The sequence below is a fragment of the Puma concolor genome, chromosome B2, assembly GCF_028749965.1.
Source record: "Puma concolor isolate L17-30 chromosome B2, mPumCon1.1.hap2, whole genome shotgun sequence".
Lineage (NCBI taxonomy): Eukaryota > Metazoa > Chordata > Mammalia > Carnivora > Felidae > Puma > Puma concolor.
In genome coordinates, this window is record NC_141671.1 from 125,224,150 (window position 1) to 125,241,179 (window position 17,030).

The following is a 17,030-nucleotide window of genomic DNA, read 5'->3' on the forward strand; positions in this document are numbered from 1 at the left end:
TCATACCATGTGAGAGTATGTGATTAAAAAGGAAACAGAGCCACAGCCCTGCCCTGGGATGTTCACAGTCTGGTGCAGGCTCTCAAATTACAATGCTGTAAGAAGAGCTAGGGCAGGGGAGTGGGCAGAAATGCTAGGAGAGCAGAGAGAAGGGAGAGGTGGTGTTGAGAAATGATTCAAAGAAAAACATGACACTTGACTTGCATCTCAAAAAAATTAGGATGTAGTCACCAGGTCAGACAGAAAAGAAAAAGCATGTGGAGTTGGGTGTCTGCAGGTCAAACCTAGGGGCAGGAAAGCTTGGCCTTCCAGAAAATGGAAAAGAGTTCGGCAATCCCAGCCCACAGGGCAGAAAGGAAAGGCCGACTTACAGCCAGAGGGTTGAGAACATGGGATCCGTGGTAAACTTGTTCTACCAAGAGTAGCATCAAAGGTTTTTCATGAGGGGAGTCACAGGATTAAATCGTGTGAGAGATCTCTCTGATGATGACAGAGATGCATATTGATGGCAGGAGAGAGATGAGGCCACAGGAGAGGTGGTGAAGACCTGAGATTGGGGAATGACAGAGACGATGAGGTAAAGGGGCTGGAGGGGTGACCTGGTGTGAAGAGGAAGAGAGGCAGAGCAGAGGTTTCTCCCAGGGGGCTGCCTTGGGTTACTGGGTAGATGCCCTTGCTGTTGGTGGAAATATGGAAGGCTCAGAGAACAAAAGTAAGGATTACAGCTGATAAGTGTTAGAACTCTTATGGGTAACTGCAATCAATTGTTCAATGATTTCAATATAAACTTACTGATTAAACTATTTAAGAAATGGATTCATTGCCTGTCCCTATCAAAATACATCCTAGAGTCGAACGACATGGACTTGAATCGAAAGAAGCTGTTTCTCTTTCTGTTTAAAGCAGAAAAGTCCTCTGAGAGTGGTACTGACCTATATTTGAAACTACCTTGAACAGTTTGTACTAATCTTGAAAAAATATACAAATTTGAGCTAGGAAAGGATATTTAAGATATTCTTTGTCCATTCTCACTTGAGGAACGAAATTATCTTAGCCCAGCCAAGAGCATGAGTTTTGTCCAGAGTTATAAAATTGGCTGTTAGCAAAATTAGGACTAGAATCCAAGGCTCCAGACACCAGCTCAGGGGTTATAGCAGAGTCAAGTTTAATCAGTTGGAGAAGGGGACTGACCATGACCTGAAGGAGGCTGAATCCCTCCCACAACTGTACTGCCTCAAAGAAACCTCACCATTCAAATAAAAAAGAAAAGCAGATCTTAATATAGGCTTCGGATAAGAACATCCAGAAGTCTAGGGATTAGCTTCAAATTTGTGGTTTATAGAACCACTTTGATAATGTTTGCCAATACTGACAATACACTAAGTGAAGTTAAAACCACTAAATCCATTAAAACCAACATTAAAAAAAATTATTCATTTTTTAAAATTTAAATCCAAGTTAGTTATTCTATAGTATAATAATGATTTCAGGAATAGAATTTAGTGGTTCATCACTTACATAAAACACCCAGTGCTCATCCCAACAAGTGTCCTCCTTAATGCCCATCACCTATTTAGCTCATCCCCCCAATCCCCTGCACTCCAGCAACCCTCAGTTTGTTCTCTGTATTTAAGAGTCTCTTATGGTTTGCCTCCCTCTCTGCTTTTATCTTATTTTTGCTTCCCTTCCCCTATGTTCATCTGTTTTGTTTCTTAAATTCCACATATGAGTGAATATCTAAGAAATATAATCATGAAGTTATCATAAATTATGCAAAAATACAAGTTCAGGCTATTTAATAACTCCTATTATAAAGGTGCTCTGGCTACAAAGGGACATTCAATGAGAGGAAGAGTGAAGAGGGATAGATATCACCATGTGTGGAGCCCAGAGCATCATCACAATCTCTGTTCATTTCTATTGTGTCCACAGAACACCCTCCCCCCCAACACACACATGTCAACAATGTCTGTACTTGGGGTTTAATGGCAAACTAGCCCAAACACTTAAAACAAGTGTGCTTGATTCATATATTATATATATATATATATATGCTATACAGTCCACTGGGAATACTGTAGAAGGCATTCTCTGTCATGGATTTTAAATTATTCTGATAGAATGCAAAGGACAGAGTGTAAAACTGTTTTTCTAACATTAAAAGAATAGCATCCCTGTACTTACTTGAGAAGAGTGAGTCAGAAGCACTTTGATGAATCAGGAATACTGTATAAGCTGTTGTGAGTGTGTGTGTGTGTGTGTGTGTGTGTGTGTGTGTGTGTGTGTGTGTGTATGTGAGGTCAGCACAGCTAAAACCCTCAGGCTATTCCTAGGAAGAAGCCTGAGCATTTATTTCCCTTCTGATTTGTTTGGTGAGTATTTTCAGTGCTCGCAGTAGGATTGTCTGACTGGGAAGGGCCCCTCACACAGCCACCCTATTTATTACTGTGTCCAGTTCAAAGGATCTTGATTCCGTATCTTCTTGACAGCTCTTTAAAAAGTGATCTACCTACTTTTTTTTTTTACATTGTAGGAAACTGAGTCTTACAAAAATCAGCTGGCAATGTTCATCACAAATTCTAAGGCAATTAGAACTGCTTTGTGCTATGCATATGGTAAAAGTGGCTCCCGGAGAAGAGTCTCTAGACTGTTGATTCAGTCAATTAAGAAGACCAAGTTGTGACATATGGCTACCACAGCCTGGCTATGCTATGTGTATTTCTGGTAAGACTTAGTTCCTCAAAGAAGGGTATAAAGTAAAGGACAGCTATCACTGGTTGAACAAAATCCAGCCTTTTTATGACACTGCAGAGGAACTTTATGGATTTTCCAGTCCACTCACGTCATCATTTTGTATTTACTAATGGATGTGTTTCATTTTCATTGTCTTTGTTCCCTTTTACCTTGGTAGTTGCTATGTATCAAGTGACTAAATTTAAACCAAGTAAAAACAGAGATAATGAGGTATAGTAAAAGAGCACTGGTGTAGGAGCCTAGAGATCTAGTTTCTAACATAATACTGAAATAAGAAAATACAAAATTGTGGGATACAGGTGTGCTGTTTAAAAGGGACACATGCACCCCCATGTTTATAGCAGCACTATCAACAACAGCCAACGTATGGAAAGAGCCCAAATGTCCATCGACAGATGAATGGATAAAGAAGATGTGGTGTGTATATATATATATATATATGTATATATATATATATATATACACACACACACACACACACACACAATGGAGTATTACTCGACAATCAAAAAGAATGAAATCTTGCCATTTGCAACTACGTGGATGGAACTGGAGGGTATTATGCTAAGTGAAATTAGTCAGTCAGAGAAAGACAAAAATCACATGGCTTCACTCATATGAAGACTTTAAGAGACAAAACAGATGAACATAAGGGAAGGGAAACAAAAATAATATAAAAAAACAGGGAGGGGGATAAAACAGAAGAGATTCATAAATATGGAGAACAAACTGAGGGTTACTGGAGGGGTTGTGGGAGGGGGGGGTGGGCTAAATGGGTAAGGAGCATTAAGGAATCTACTCCTGAAATCATTGTTTCACTATATGCTAACTAATTTGGACGTAATTTTTAAAAAATAAAAAATAAAATTAAAAAAAAGAAAATACAAAATTGTAAAATGTAAAACATGTACAAAAAATTAAAAAAAAACATTACTTAAATAGACAACAAGCTAATGCACTGGGAAACATTTTTTTTTTTTCCAAATTAGGTCTATCATCCTTTTATAACTTGAATGAACGAGCCTCAGGCTTACCTACAAACATCAAAGCTATACAACTGCTAGGTAATTATAGAACTTAACTCTAGACAGAGTTAACACTTGGTTATTATATTTAAATTTTCTTTCAACTTCTACCCTACTGCTTCAATGTTTTTATAAAAATTCTAGTATGTGGGATGACATTATCAAAGTGATTTGGTAAATAAGTATTCCAGTCAGACTGGTGCTCTAGTTTCTTCTATTTCACTTTAACATTAGAAATGTAGGGGAGCCTGGGTGGCTAAGTCGCTCAAACCTCCAAATGTTGATTTCAGCTTAGGTCATGATCTCAGGGTTCATGGGTTCAAGCCCCATGTCAGGCTCAGTGCTGACAGCATAAAGCCTGCTTGGGATTCTCTCTTTCTCTCTGTCCATTCCCTGCTGGCTCTCTCTCTCTCAAAAATAAATAAATAAACATCAAAAAAAAAGAAATGTAAGTTTTAGTATTACTTGGGTTAAGAATTTTGTTCCGAGTCCAACACCGAGAGGAGCCTGGAGAAGAAGGTGGTCTACTGTCAGGCCTGGAGGAATGTCCACTTTCTGAAGGTGCTCAGCACTCCTGGGACACTCCAGCACTGGCCCTCACAGTGAGGAAGGTCTTTACCACAGAGTAACCATGACAGAGAAAATGGACATGATCTAGAATAGGTGTCTACAGTGTCCTGTGTCCATGAGGCAGAAGTCAGAGAACTGCGTTTAGAGGAACGGCAGGCATTACAGGTAATTTGTACTACCCTCCTCTCTTTATTCTATTAATCTGTAGTTGTTCCAGGTCCTCTGTGCAGTATACAAAGGAGGGCCACAACCAGGTTTGTCATTCAGAATTTTCGCTGAATTGTGCTTGTTTGGGTTGCACGTATTATCAGAGGAGAATAAAAATGTAAGGGCCCTGCAGGCCGTGCATTGAGCATAATCAACCTCCTCACAGATAAAGCATAGTTACTAACAGATAAGCAAAACAAACAAACTCAGTATTCCCAGATAAGAGTTCTCCAATGTTTGCTTTTTAGCTGTTTTTTAACAAGGGGTTCTAGAAGAAGTTGCCTTGAGCATTAAGAGAAAGCTCATAGACTCTAGCTGCGCTCCCCACCTTTCACCACCACTTACGTGCCCCCTCCACGCACAGACACATGCGCGCGCGCACGCTTTCCCCAGTAAGGCTTTAAGTAGTTCATCTTTTAAACAGCCGCAGAGAAACTTTGTAAGACGGGCATGAAGCCGAAGTGATTACCTCCAAGGAGTCACCTTCACAATCACCTTCCTCTGTGCTTCTCCCCTTCTCTTCGGTAATGGTGTTCACCATTTCAAAAAACCTACAATGAGAATTGGTATGTGGTCACTCGCAATACGTTTGACGTTAAATATAACCCAAGTATGTTCCAGCATGGCTTCGGAGCAAAACATGGGCGCTAAGAGACTTTCTAAAATCAGGCAGTGAACAAACTATTGGTATCAGTATGAAAAATGTGATTTTCCAAAAGGGAAAACACAGGTTGGTAGGACTGTCTAGAAATTTCTGACCTAATGCCTCACTTCAAATAATAGTAATGTAATGTATTATAGAATTAGAACAATGAAGCTCGACAAACTCATAGAAATGTTAAGAATGTGGACTTGGATATCAGGCCAAGATTGCATTTGTGTGATTTTGGGTGGGCTCTTCCACCTCTCTGAGCCTCACCTCTTAATTACAAAGTGGGGACCTCAGAAGTGTCATATTAAAGGCTGTTATGAAGATGAGTTGATGTAGTACTTATAAAGTGCTTAGCAGACTTCACTCACTACATATTAGCTATTATTGTTTTGCTGATGGTAATATTCTTATTTAAAATGGGACTTAACAAAAATACCCATATTCTGGAATAGTGTCTCTAAATTCTGAGGTGACTATTTGTTGTATCAACATTTCATCTGAGATATTGAACTCATTTTGCCTCCATTATCATAAATATGGTGTCCCATAAAAACAACCTACAAAACACTGATGTGAATTAGGGCTGGCTGGCTTATAGGTTTGTAAAAGAAGCCACCCCTCTTTTGGTGACATTTTCTTCAGGAGCTCTTCTTGTGAAGTTTGTTTTTTGTTTTTTTTTTTTTTTTGTTTTTTCTTGTAGACCATTTCAGAGGCAAGAAAAATAGTTATAGCAAGAAACAGATTAGCCCCTATAATGCTAGCTGTGTCTAGTCTATTCGAAGGAGATGCTAAGGGTTCATAGACTTAAAGCAAGGGAGGTACTATCATCATCAGGGGCTGATGATCTCACAGGCAGGTCATGCTCTGCACTGCCAACCCAAGAGAAGAGCAGGTTATGTGGGATAAGAAAAGTCTACCTACCACAACTCAGAACCTTTTTTATCTCTGTACCTCTTTTTTAAACCATCCACCATCTAACCATCCAACCACCCATCCATCCATCCATCCATCCATCCAACAAGTACTCCATACTTATAGAGTATCTACAAGGATCAAAAACTATTCTGGCCTTTGGAACTGTGACAAGGAACAAAATAGACAAAGCCCATTTGGGAGTTTGGAGTCTATCTCTGGAGTGCGACTCTTCCTTTCTCTCTACACATTTCTTGGCAGTCAATGACAAGAAAAAGAAGTTCCCAAGCATGATCAGAATAACAGTATGCTCTGATGAAGATTAAACATCCTGATGAGTTAAAGATAAAAGCAAATTCAACCAAGAGGAAGAAGAAAGTTAAAGACCTAAAAAAAATTCTGGCTTTAAAGACAGACATTTTTTAAAAATTTTTTTAAATGTTTATTTATTTTTGAGAGAGACAGAGACAGAATGCGAGTGGCGTAGGGGCAGAGAAAGAGGAAGACACAGAATCCGAAGCAGGCTCCAGGCTCCGAGCTGTCAGCACAGAGCCCGATGGGGGGCTTGAACCCACGAGCTGTGAGATCATGACCTGAGCTGAAGTTGGATGCTCAACCAACTGAGCCACCCAGGCTCCCCAAAAGACAGACTTTAAGATATGGGGTGAAGACTTCCATCAGCTAGTCACACAGTTTTTCAACATGTACATCTCTAAGCAGAATATAATACAGTGGGATGGGAACACAATGTAATTTTTAGGAAACTAGATTCTAGAGTCACATGTGCTTGTCCAAATCCCAGATTTTACATTTTTTGGCTATATATGGTTTTAGGCTCTCCAAGATGCCATTTTTTAAAAAATTCTTTTCAATGAAGATATTAATATTACCTACCTAAGTTTTCATTTGAAGATTAAAATAGATATTAGGTCCAGAGTAAGTACTCCATAAATCTGAGCTATAATGATCATAGAAACAAATCAGTAGCCTTGAGAATTTAAGTAGAAAAGTAGACCATACATGTGCTAGGAATTATTTCTTATTTCCAAGTCTTTTTACTACATATTTTACAATAATAAAGATAAAACTATAGCCAAGAATTATGGAGTAAACAAACATTTTTTCTTGTATCAAGATAAAAATGACTGACTATATACTGTAATCAGTATATTAGTCATTTACAATGGGGTCAAATAGTGATTATTTGAATAAGAAAAGCCCTAAGCAAAATTTTAAGTCCAAGCTGGCTTTTACCTGCACTTTGGTTTAAAAATTGTCACTCACTTTCCTAGATCCCCACCATCAGTCAACTGTGCTCCAAGGGAACATGAAGTCCTTAAGTATTAGCCCAAGGGAAATATACCCAGGGAGGTTCACAGAAACACAGTCCAATCCAGTCCATGGATTTTTGGATTATCTTTTATTGGTGTATATCATATAACTAGCTCTTAACTCGAGCTGCACCCCCACCAGAAAATCCAACATAATTAGTCAGGGGTAGGGCCCAGGCAGTTTTTTAAGTGCATCAAGTGATTCCACTATAAACTAGGGTTAAGAGCCACTGTTGTAGACAATGGTGAGATTATCCAAAAGAATTCAAGAATGAAAATTTTGATAATAATATATTGTAATAAGTGAACACTTTAAAAATGTGACATAGTATCAGGCAATTAACTGGTAAGTCTTGGTTAATGTTTTGTCTTTGGAAAAATTAATTATGACTAAGAGAAAGCTTGATTTATTAAAGAGACTCCCCTCCTCCATTCTCTGATTGTTAAACATACCCCGTAATTATAAGATGTTAGCCTAAATGCAATATTTATATAACCAGATGGCCATGAATTCCTTACATGCTCGCTCATTAATTAAAAATAATGATCAGGTAAGAACAGTATTTTTTACACATAAACAATGACTAATACGTACTTTTTACAATGAAGTTCTGTACAGAAATAGATTTGGAAATCGTCAGAATTATGAAGCACATAAAGAAAACAGCATCGTTCTTCAAATTTAGAAATACTGAAACAAACAAAAAGAATTATTCAGGGAAATAACTATGCTTCTTGCTTCTATGAATTTGTAATGAAAAATAAGTACATTTTATATCTAATCCCAGTTATGACACCATTGTTGTTTGTAACAGACAGATATAAAGAGCCCTTGAAGAAGTGATGTTCCCCATAGCACGATACTAAAATTAGTTCATAGTCTGAGAATTGTCCTTTTACCTATATCAGCAGACAGGGCTGCTCTGGCATGCCTGAAGGACACCTAAGCTATTTATCCCTCCAGCTTACAGGGGAAAGGCGTCCTGGCTGCCATACCACTACCCTGCGTGATCGGAGGAAAAGCTAAGTATCAACTGGCTGGGTGGGCTCCGTGATTCTGGCGCTATGGCATCTGTAGAACAATGAAATGTTTCCAAAGCTAAGAAGGCAATGTGTGGAGGCAATAAAAGCACCTCATCAGTGTCGAGATTTTAGAGGCGTGAAGAAATGTGAAACAGCACTTGGTTTTGACTCAGCAAGTGATTTTATAGCAACTGAAATAATTCTGAGTTTACCATCAGGCCATGCTATTTTATGCCAAAGGTTAGCAAAATTTTTCTGACATGGGCCAGAGAGTAAATGTTTCAGATTTTGCAGGCCAAACTACTCAGTTTTGTTGTTGGAGCAGCCTTAGACAATACACAAATGAAATGAACGTGGCTGGGTTCCAATAAAACTTTACAAAAACGGGCAGCGGGCCATATTTGGCCTGTGGGCTGTAGGTTGCCAATCCCTAATTTATGCCTTTGCATTTGGGATGCACATCATTTTTGACTCTGTAAAGAAATTCTATTCATCATTCAAGGCCCAGCTTAGATCTTACCCTCTCCCTTCCCTGTGTCTACCTTCAACAGAAAGACTTTCTCTTGCACCTCTGCTCCTTGAACATTTACATCTATCATTGCTCATCTCGCGGTCATCTCAGTAGTAGCTCTTGTCATTAGCTGTTAAATGTTATGAGGCTGGGTTGTGACCTCTTTGAGAGTGGGAGTTCATGTTGTGGTCACTGTTGTATTCTTAGCAGAATAGGACTCAACATTTGACAAACACCTGGTGTCTCAGTAAAATGCCCATTGACTGAGCTGAGCAAATCCTGAGGGGATGCAAGACCAACTGCTGACTTAGTTGGATTTTTCTCTGTAGTTTGTTATCTCTTTATCAAGAAGGAAGCCAAGAGTAGTTAGCTCTCTTTGAAGCCATGAACTACAGCTTGAGTTTCTCAACACAGAAACCGGCAACAGCCACATAGAAAGAAGCATTCTACGTATATGCTGTAAGTCACAACAAAGACGTATGTAGTGATGCCATACTTAAATTTAAAAAAACGTTCCTGGAAAATAGATACGATAAAATGGAATTTATATTACCATACTTTCATAAACTGCTTAAAAACGCAGCAATAAACGAGTGCCTTCCTGATGACTGGTTTTAAAAATTAAATATTAAGAGAGTAAAACTTTATTTGAGAAGGCTGGGTTGGAAAGGTATATAATGAGTCAGTCTATTATCTTGCTTGCTTCTGTTCAGATCCTTCATGAGGTAACAGGTGGTTTTACCAGGCAAACTCCAATTATCAGTGACTCAGACGGCTCTAGCAGTTCATGCTCCATCAAAACCAATTATTATTATGCCACAAGCAACAGGGTATTGCATAACTGGCCTGCAGAAATCTGCTTCTTCTCATTTCTATTATGTGGAAATAAATAGTAAACACAACTAATTTGGCCTGAAATTTCCAAGAGCTGGTTTTTAGACTGAGCTTCTATATAACAAGTGTTTAAATGTTTAACCAGTGGTTCTTGCTTCTAAAAAAAAAAATCTCATTTCTATACCCCAGGAACTGGTATTTCCTGAACCACTGGCATTATGATGGCAATGTCAGAACTGAACCACTGAAGTGAGCCACTAGAATTTCAGGAACACCTCATTAACAGCGACCTCAGGAAAAGTTTTTAAAAAATAAATTCCCTATAGTCTCTTTAACAGTCACATTAATGTTAACTACAGGATATGCAACCTGATAGATGGCATGTAGTTTTTTGGCTCCACCTAACAGGAGATTAATTCCTGAAACACCAAAAAGACCGGAAAACCATCCTATCACATACACCAACAGCTCAACCAGCTAGAGAGGACCCAAATAGCTCACTTTTATCTACACCTTGATCCTGGTCCACAGTCCACATTTATCCCTCAGTCTCCATATTTGGAGCAGGTGACAAGCAGAGTCAGTTCAACTAACAGTGAAAGTTTTGGTTGCAAGTCTTTTTATAATAGAGATAGAAACGGTTGAGCATTTTCATCAATAGAGGATTCTTGAAGTTCTTTGCATTTTTAAATCCTGACTAAAAGTTCTATTGTCTTCTAAGTAAAAAAAGAAAAAAAAAAACATGTGCCAAGGAAACTTACCTCACTCCCCTGACAGAAGAAGCACTAAAATTCCACTCATGTATACCTTTCTAGAACACAGGGGAAGAACAACAAGAACAAGAAATGTTGAGTCATCATAATGAAAATAACATAATAATTTGGTTTCATTATTTTAAAATAATATACACAGTAATTTTTCCTAGTACATAATTCTTCATGAACAAATTATCTGGATGGAAATTGTAATTCATTTTCAAGCCACAAGGGTGATGTTTACTCTATTTAATAATTTCTGTGCTTCAATAAAATAGCTTCCAAGAGAATCTAGGAGAATTAGTCTCATTAAATTCTAAAACTTGATTTTTAGCAGATTAACCTAATAACTGCTGTGCCTTAATTTTTTAAATAAAAAACCCAGTGATCAAGATAATTCAATTACAGCTGAGTAATATTTCTTTTCTGAGAAATAAAAACATTAATTTGAATCAAGTTCTGCAAGGTTTTAAAGATGATTATTTATGAATGATATTTAGTTACATTTTCTAACTGAAATGGTGGTTCTATTTCTTCAGAAAATGAGGTTAGCCCTTTTCTCTTAAAATTTTTAATGTTTATTCATTTATGAGAGACAGGGCATGAGTGAGGGAGGGGCAGAGAGAAAGGGAGACACAGAAACTGAAGCAGGCTTCAGGCTCTGAGCTACCAGCACAGAGCCTGATGCGGGGCTCAAACCCACGAACCGTGAGATCATGACCTGAGCCAAAGTTGGATGCTTAACTAACTGAGCCACCCGGGCACCCCTATAGCAAGTATATATGTACACACATGTATATAGTATACATCTTAGCTACAGTGTGTTATCTAATTTATGCAAAATTCAATATACTAATAAAGTTTGCCCATAAAAAATTTGATTGTCATATGATAAACATGGGTGATTTGGGGCCAAGGTGAAAAAAAATTGTGGAAATTTATTTTTTGAGTTTATTACTAAAGCTAAGTCTGATGAGTATTAAATTCATGTCTTTAAATAAATTACATGATGGATCACATTCCCTGCAAAAATACATCTGATAACAATATGAAATTGACAACATAAATATTTTAATAGAAATAAAATAGTTGATACACATGTCCAAGTTTAGCAAGTGCTATGCAACAGTCAATTCAGATGGCAATTCAATTCTGTAAATGTGAAACAACCAGGAAAAGAAGCTCTTACCCACCCACTTAAAATACTGCCCGGAACTTGCGGTCTTGGCTGGGCTAGTGAAATGAGTAAGGAAGCTTGTGGTTCTGAGGTGGACCAGAACTCTCCTTTTGGCTGAAGCAAATCAAAAAGCCACAATTTATAACCACAGCACCTAGTGCTTTGCTACAACCATGCAACTTAAAATAAAAATAGATCCTCCCAAGCCCAAAGGAGATTTACTAAAAAAACTAGTTTCGATGCACACCAGTCAGGTCACGGGTAGGTGACCTGAATTAACACAGAGCAAATGTTGTGCATGAAGCCCAGGGAAGGAAGAGACCATAGGAAGGTGCTCATGGAATGTGGCTCTCTTAACCAGAGTACAGAGGGAGTTAAATTAAAATAGCAGCCTGCAGCTTCAGCTGGTAATTTGGAAAGTTGCTTCTAAATCCTGTTGGCCTCAGGTGACCTTCTAAATATACGTGACCCAGGAACTGCAGCTGTTACCTGCACACTACTTGCATACAATGCAGCCTTATCCTCAGATCCTGCAACTGAGCTGCTTTCCAAGGCCACGTCCAAGATCAGGAGGTGGGGGTTGAATGCAAAACTAATGCAGCAGTAGTTGCAACTAAACAGGGCAACTGATGAACACCCATAGGACACCACAGGTAAAACCTATCTTCTATCAGTCCTGTGCTGGGAACAGCCAAGGAGGGATTTCCCAGATTGATAGGGCCGGTTTTACAGGAAAGGAGAACAGCATTTCCAGAATGTTAGATTCCTGAAAGTTTCCAAGTGCTGCCAGTGAATGCTCCCTGTTAGCAGTGTAAAAAGTCCAGGGTCTGAGATGGAGTGATCTAGAATGAGGAGGCCTACCTCCCCAGCTCCCTCACTACTGGGACTCACCACATGGAGGCGGTGGTGAGTCACAAAGACAACCCGTGGATTTAACAGGTTCCTGGGACCCGTCTGGGAATCCAGGGAAAAGGACAGCCAGAGGCAGGGCTGGAATAATTAGCCTCCACAAGCCCTAAACCACACTCAATCTAATTTAAACAGCACAAGTACCATATTGTGGAACTGGTTTGCCTCAGATCCTATGCCCCAGCTAGGACAAGAGTAGGGACTGGGAATTAATTTTGAGCTAAGGCGGCAGGAGTTACACATTGGCAGACACTGTTGGTTCCTTAGACAACGGACACGCTTTTCCTTCTTTGCTAACAAAAACTAAATTTTGTTCAAGTTCAGGTGGCAGTGTTTAGGGATGGGGAAACTGATTGGTCTAAATTGGTGAGGTAAGTCCATTCTCCTTGTTCATGACTGGTCTAGGCATGAATACATGATGTAATTTTTGGTACAAAGGAGAGGGCCTGACCCTTTTCCTTTGCATGCTGTCAGTGTGAATTCATGCTTGGAACTGCTATTTGAGACCAGGAAAGAAAAACCGAGAGCATATAGAGAAGCCAATTCAGAATTCTGACACCATTAAGCCACTGAAATTACCCCCAGAATGACCTCCTACCTCCCAGAATTCTTGTTATGCAAGATAACGTTTCCTTATTACTCAAGCCACTATTAGTTGGGAGCTTTATAGCTAAAAGCATCCTTGATGGATGAGACTATTATATCATCGAAATCTAGAATCTGCCTAGGTGGCTCAGTTGGTTGAGTGTCTGACTCTTGATTTCAGTTTGGGTCATGATTTCAGCGTCCTGGGATAAAGCCCTGAATCGGGCTCCACGATGAGCGTGGAGCCTGCTTGGGATTCTCTCTCCCTCTCCTTGTGCCCCTCCCCCCGCTCATGCTCTCTCTCGAAAAAAAATTGTATAGAATCATAAATTTCCCGGGTCTTCTCCGAGTGGCCATGGCCGGAGCTGGAGGAAGGTCAGCACTTCATATTCCACTGGGACCCTGATGCCTGATATCTTCTTCTGAGAAACCACCTGATAGGCCAGGAATGCTTAGACTTTAAAAAAGGAAAGGATTCTAGGGGGCCCCTGGGTGGCTCAGTTGGTTGGGTGTCCAACTTTGGCTCAGGTCACGATCTCACAGTTTGTGAGCTTGAGCCCCACGTTGGGCTCTGGGTGGACAGCTCAGAGCCTGGAGCCTGCTTTGGATTCTGTGTCGCCCTCTCTCTCTCCTCTCCCCCACTCCCATTCTGTCCCTCTCTCTGTCTCTCTCTCAAACATAAATAAACATTACGAAAAATTTTAATTAAAAAAACAAAAAAGGAAAGGATTCTAAATGAGAACTGTTTAAAATATCTCAGAAATAACTTTCTTCCTCAGTCTAAGCTTTTCTTTCCTGTGCACATCCAGACTTTCTTCAAGTACTAACTTGACTTTAAGCAGCAACCATCCATTGAACAAAGAGAGAACTGTTAAAAGATTAGGATCTCAATTTATTTGGTTCTTGACGGAGAGTAACCCTCTAAGAGTCCCTGAACTCTTAGGAATTAGTATAATGATCTTAACATTTTGACAGTTGCAGTACAAAGTGTTTACCAGCTCATGTAACTGTTCACTCTGCATGTTAGAAAGAAAATACTGAGGGGAGTAAGGAAACATGATAAATGAAAAGCAACACTCTCTATTCTACCTTTAGAAAAAAATTTAAAACATTCTGTGACAAAAAGAATCCATTTCTTGTTTAACATCAGACCGATACCCCTGTTGTTTATCTGTTATTTAATTATAGTTATTACAGTTGCTTGAAACTCATATAATGCTGAGTTATTGTATTGCATATCCTCATTCCAGTGGCGTCACTTCTATTTTATTTGTTTTTAATTTTTTTAATTTATTTTTTAAATTTACATGCAAGTTAGTTAGCATACAGTGCAACAATGATTTCAGGAGTAGATTCCTTAATGCCCCTGACCCATACTTCTATTTTAAATAATAGGGAAATAACAGTGGTAATGAACACGCTATGGATAGAGCTAGGGTTTGCAAAGAAATCGACATACGTTCAAACAGAAACTTATTTTAAAAAGCTTAAATTTTTGAACACGGAGAATTTTTAGCGCCGTGGGGACAATGCAAATGTCATTCTTCTTGATCAAAGGATGGTAAAAGTAGAAACTGGATAACTCACAGCCTAAATCCATAACTCTTCCTAACGCACTCTTTTACATCCTCATATATTGACTTCTTAGCATAATGCAAAAATCTCTACAAATGTCACAAAACATAAGAGAGTCAATACAAGGCTAACTGTACTCAACAAAGAACTTCCAGACAACTAGCTGGAAATAGTACTCATTTTCCAAAAATCTCTGGCTTACTTTCTGTTCTTTTTCTGTCTTCTGGCTGTCTACTCATTCTCCTGGCCCTGCTAATTGCTAATTCCTTTAGCCCCATTCTGTTTCCAAGTGTCCTTGGATAACCTTGCTCTTTCCAATCGAGCCTTTGAAAATCTCCTCTCCCAGATAATAATGTTCATGTTTCCTAACCTCTCTTTAGATTTTGTAGTTTCAACTGCAGGATTAAGTCTGCTTGTGAGAACATAGAGGCATATACTTTAAAATAATGTGAATGACACACTGTGTACTTTAAAACAACGTTAACAACATATATACATGGTTATTATTATTAGTTATTATTAGTTATTCTCAATTCTGTCTCTAAACAACTCCACCTGGAGTTATGTCATCATGCCAGCTATTAATTGGGGTTCCAAGGACCCCCCCCCCCACTCCTTGTGTTTGATTAATTTGTTAGAGTGGCTCACAGATCTCAGGAAAACATTTTACTTATTAGATTACTGGTTTATTATAAAAGGATATGACTCAGGAAATAGCCAGGTGGAAGAGTTACATGGGGCAAAGTATGGAGAAAGGGCTAAGAGCTTCCATGACCCCTCCAGGGGCACCATTCTGCCCAAATCTCCACATGTTCACCCACCTGGAAGCTCTTTGAACCCCGCCCTTTTTGGGTTTTTTACGGGGGCTTCATGACATAGGGATGACTGATTAAATCCACTGGCCATTGGAAATGGATTCAACCTCTCCCCTTTCCCCTCCCCAGAGGCCAGGGGGTGGGACTGGAAGTTCTAACCCTCTAATCCTATAGTTGGTGCTCTTGGCATCCAGGTCTCATCCTTAGGTGGATCCAAAAGTCACCTTATTAACATAACAAAAAACAAAACAAAAAAACAGAGATGGCTTTCAGCACTTAGGAAATTCTAAGGGTTTTAGGAAATCTGTGCCAGAAAGAGATGAAGACCAAATATTTATTTCTTACTATAAATCTCAATATCACGGTGCCCTAATATGATGCCAACAACCTCCCAAATGATTGCTGCTATTTCATCTAAAGAGCTAAGCCAGGTTAAGTTCTAAGGGATAGGTTAGGGATTAGTTCATATGTGTTTTGCCATAAATTTTATTGTTGTGAAAACAACACTTATTACATGTCAGGCTCTGTGCAATTATACCCTACCTATACTATTTCATTTAATTTTAACAATAACCTTTTGAGATGGATATTACTACTATACCATTCTAAAAATAAAGATACTGCAACATGCAGAAGCCATGTTGCCAAGGGCAGAGATAGGACTTAAACCCAGGACTGTTGACTCAAAGACATTTAAAAACATTGAAATTGACATTTCTAAAAATTGCAAGCCCATTTCTCTAACTGTACGTCCTAATTCCCCCTTTTGTGCTGTATCACATTCATCATTGAATACACTTCTATATTTATTTATTTACTGCTTGAGTAGAAAGGCAGAAATTTCGCTTATTTTGTACACATCTGTTTCCTTACTGCCTAACACAGTGCCTGGTAGTGCCTGTCACAGAGTAAGTGCTCTGTAAATATGTGTTGAGTGCATGGATGATTGGTAAGGAAAATTATAAGGGTATTTTGGAAAACAATTACCAAAAACCTCACAAAACTACTTTGCCACACGTCTTCTCTCATTTCTGCGGTTTATCCTATGAACTGGAATCAAGTCTTGAAATTTTTCTATTTTTAAAAAATAGTAGGATTTGTACACATATTAAAACTAATAAAATACAGAAGTGGAAAGGGTTATCCAAATGACTGTGAGGAGTGGAAATGAGAGCATTTCAGACCCTTCTGAAAGCCAAGGCAACACAGTCCTGCTCATATTGTGTCAGCACATGGAGCCAGTGACTAATGTGAAATTGAGCAGCTGCTTAGATAACCCAACAGTGTCATGGAATGCTAACTATAATCATACTCGGGTAGGACTAGAGTGGCATTATTATGATAGGCTCCCTAGAATTATGATACACTTCTTTTGGGGCGCCTGGGTGGCTTAGT

General features: G+C 38.9%; 1 protein-coding gene across 3 annotated transcripts in view; it reads right to left on the bottom strand.

Annotated features, from left to right (window-relative positions):
- Positions 1-17,030, bottom strand: part of MAP3K5 (mitogen-activated protein kinase kinase kinase 5) — a 210,667-nt gene that overhangs the window by 60,946 nt on the left and 132,691 nt on the right. For all 3 annotated transcript variants that reach the window (XM_025926112.2, XM_086707946.1, XM_086707947.1), the window contains exons 12-14: positions 10,581-10,630; positions 8,047-8,142; positions 5,026-5,107 (exon numbers count right to left, since the gene is read on the bottom strand). In XM_025926112.2, coding sequence (XP_025781897.1) covers positions 5,026-5,107; positions 8,047-8,142; positions 10,581-10,630 — 228 coding nt within the window. The remainder of the gene's footprint in view (positions 1-5,025; positions 5,108-8,046; positions 8,143-10,580; positions 10,631-17,030) is intronic.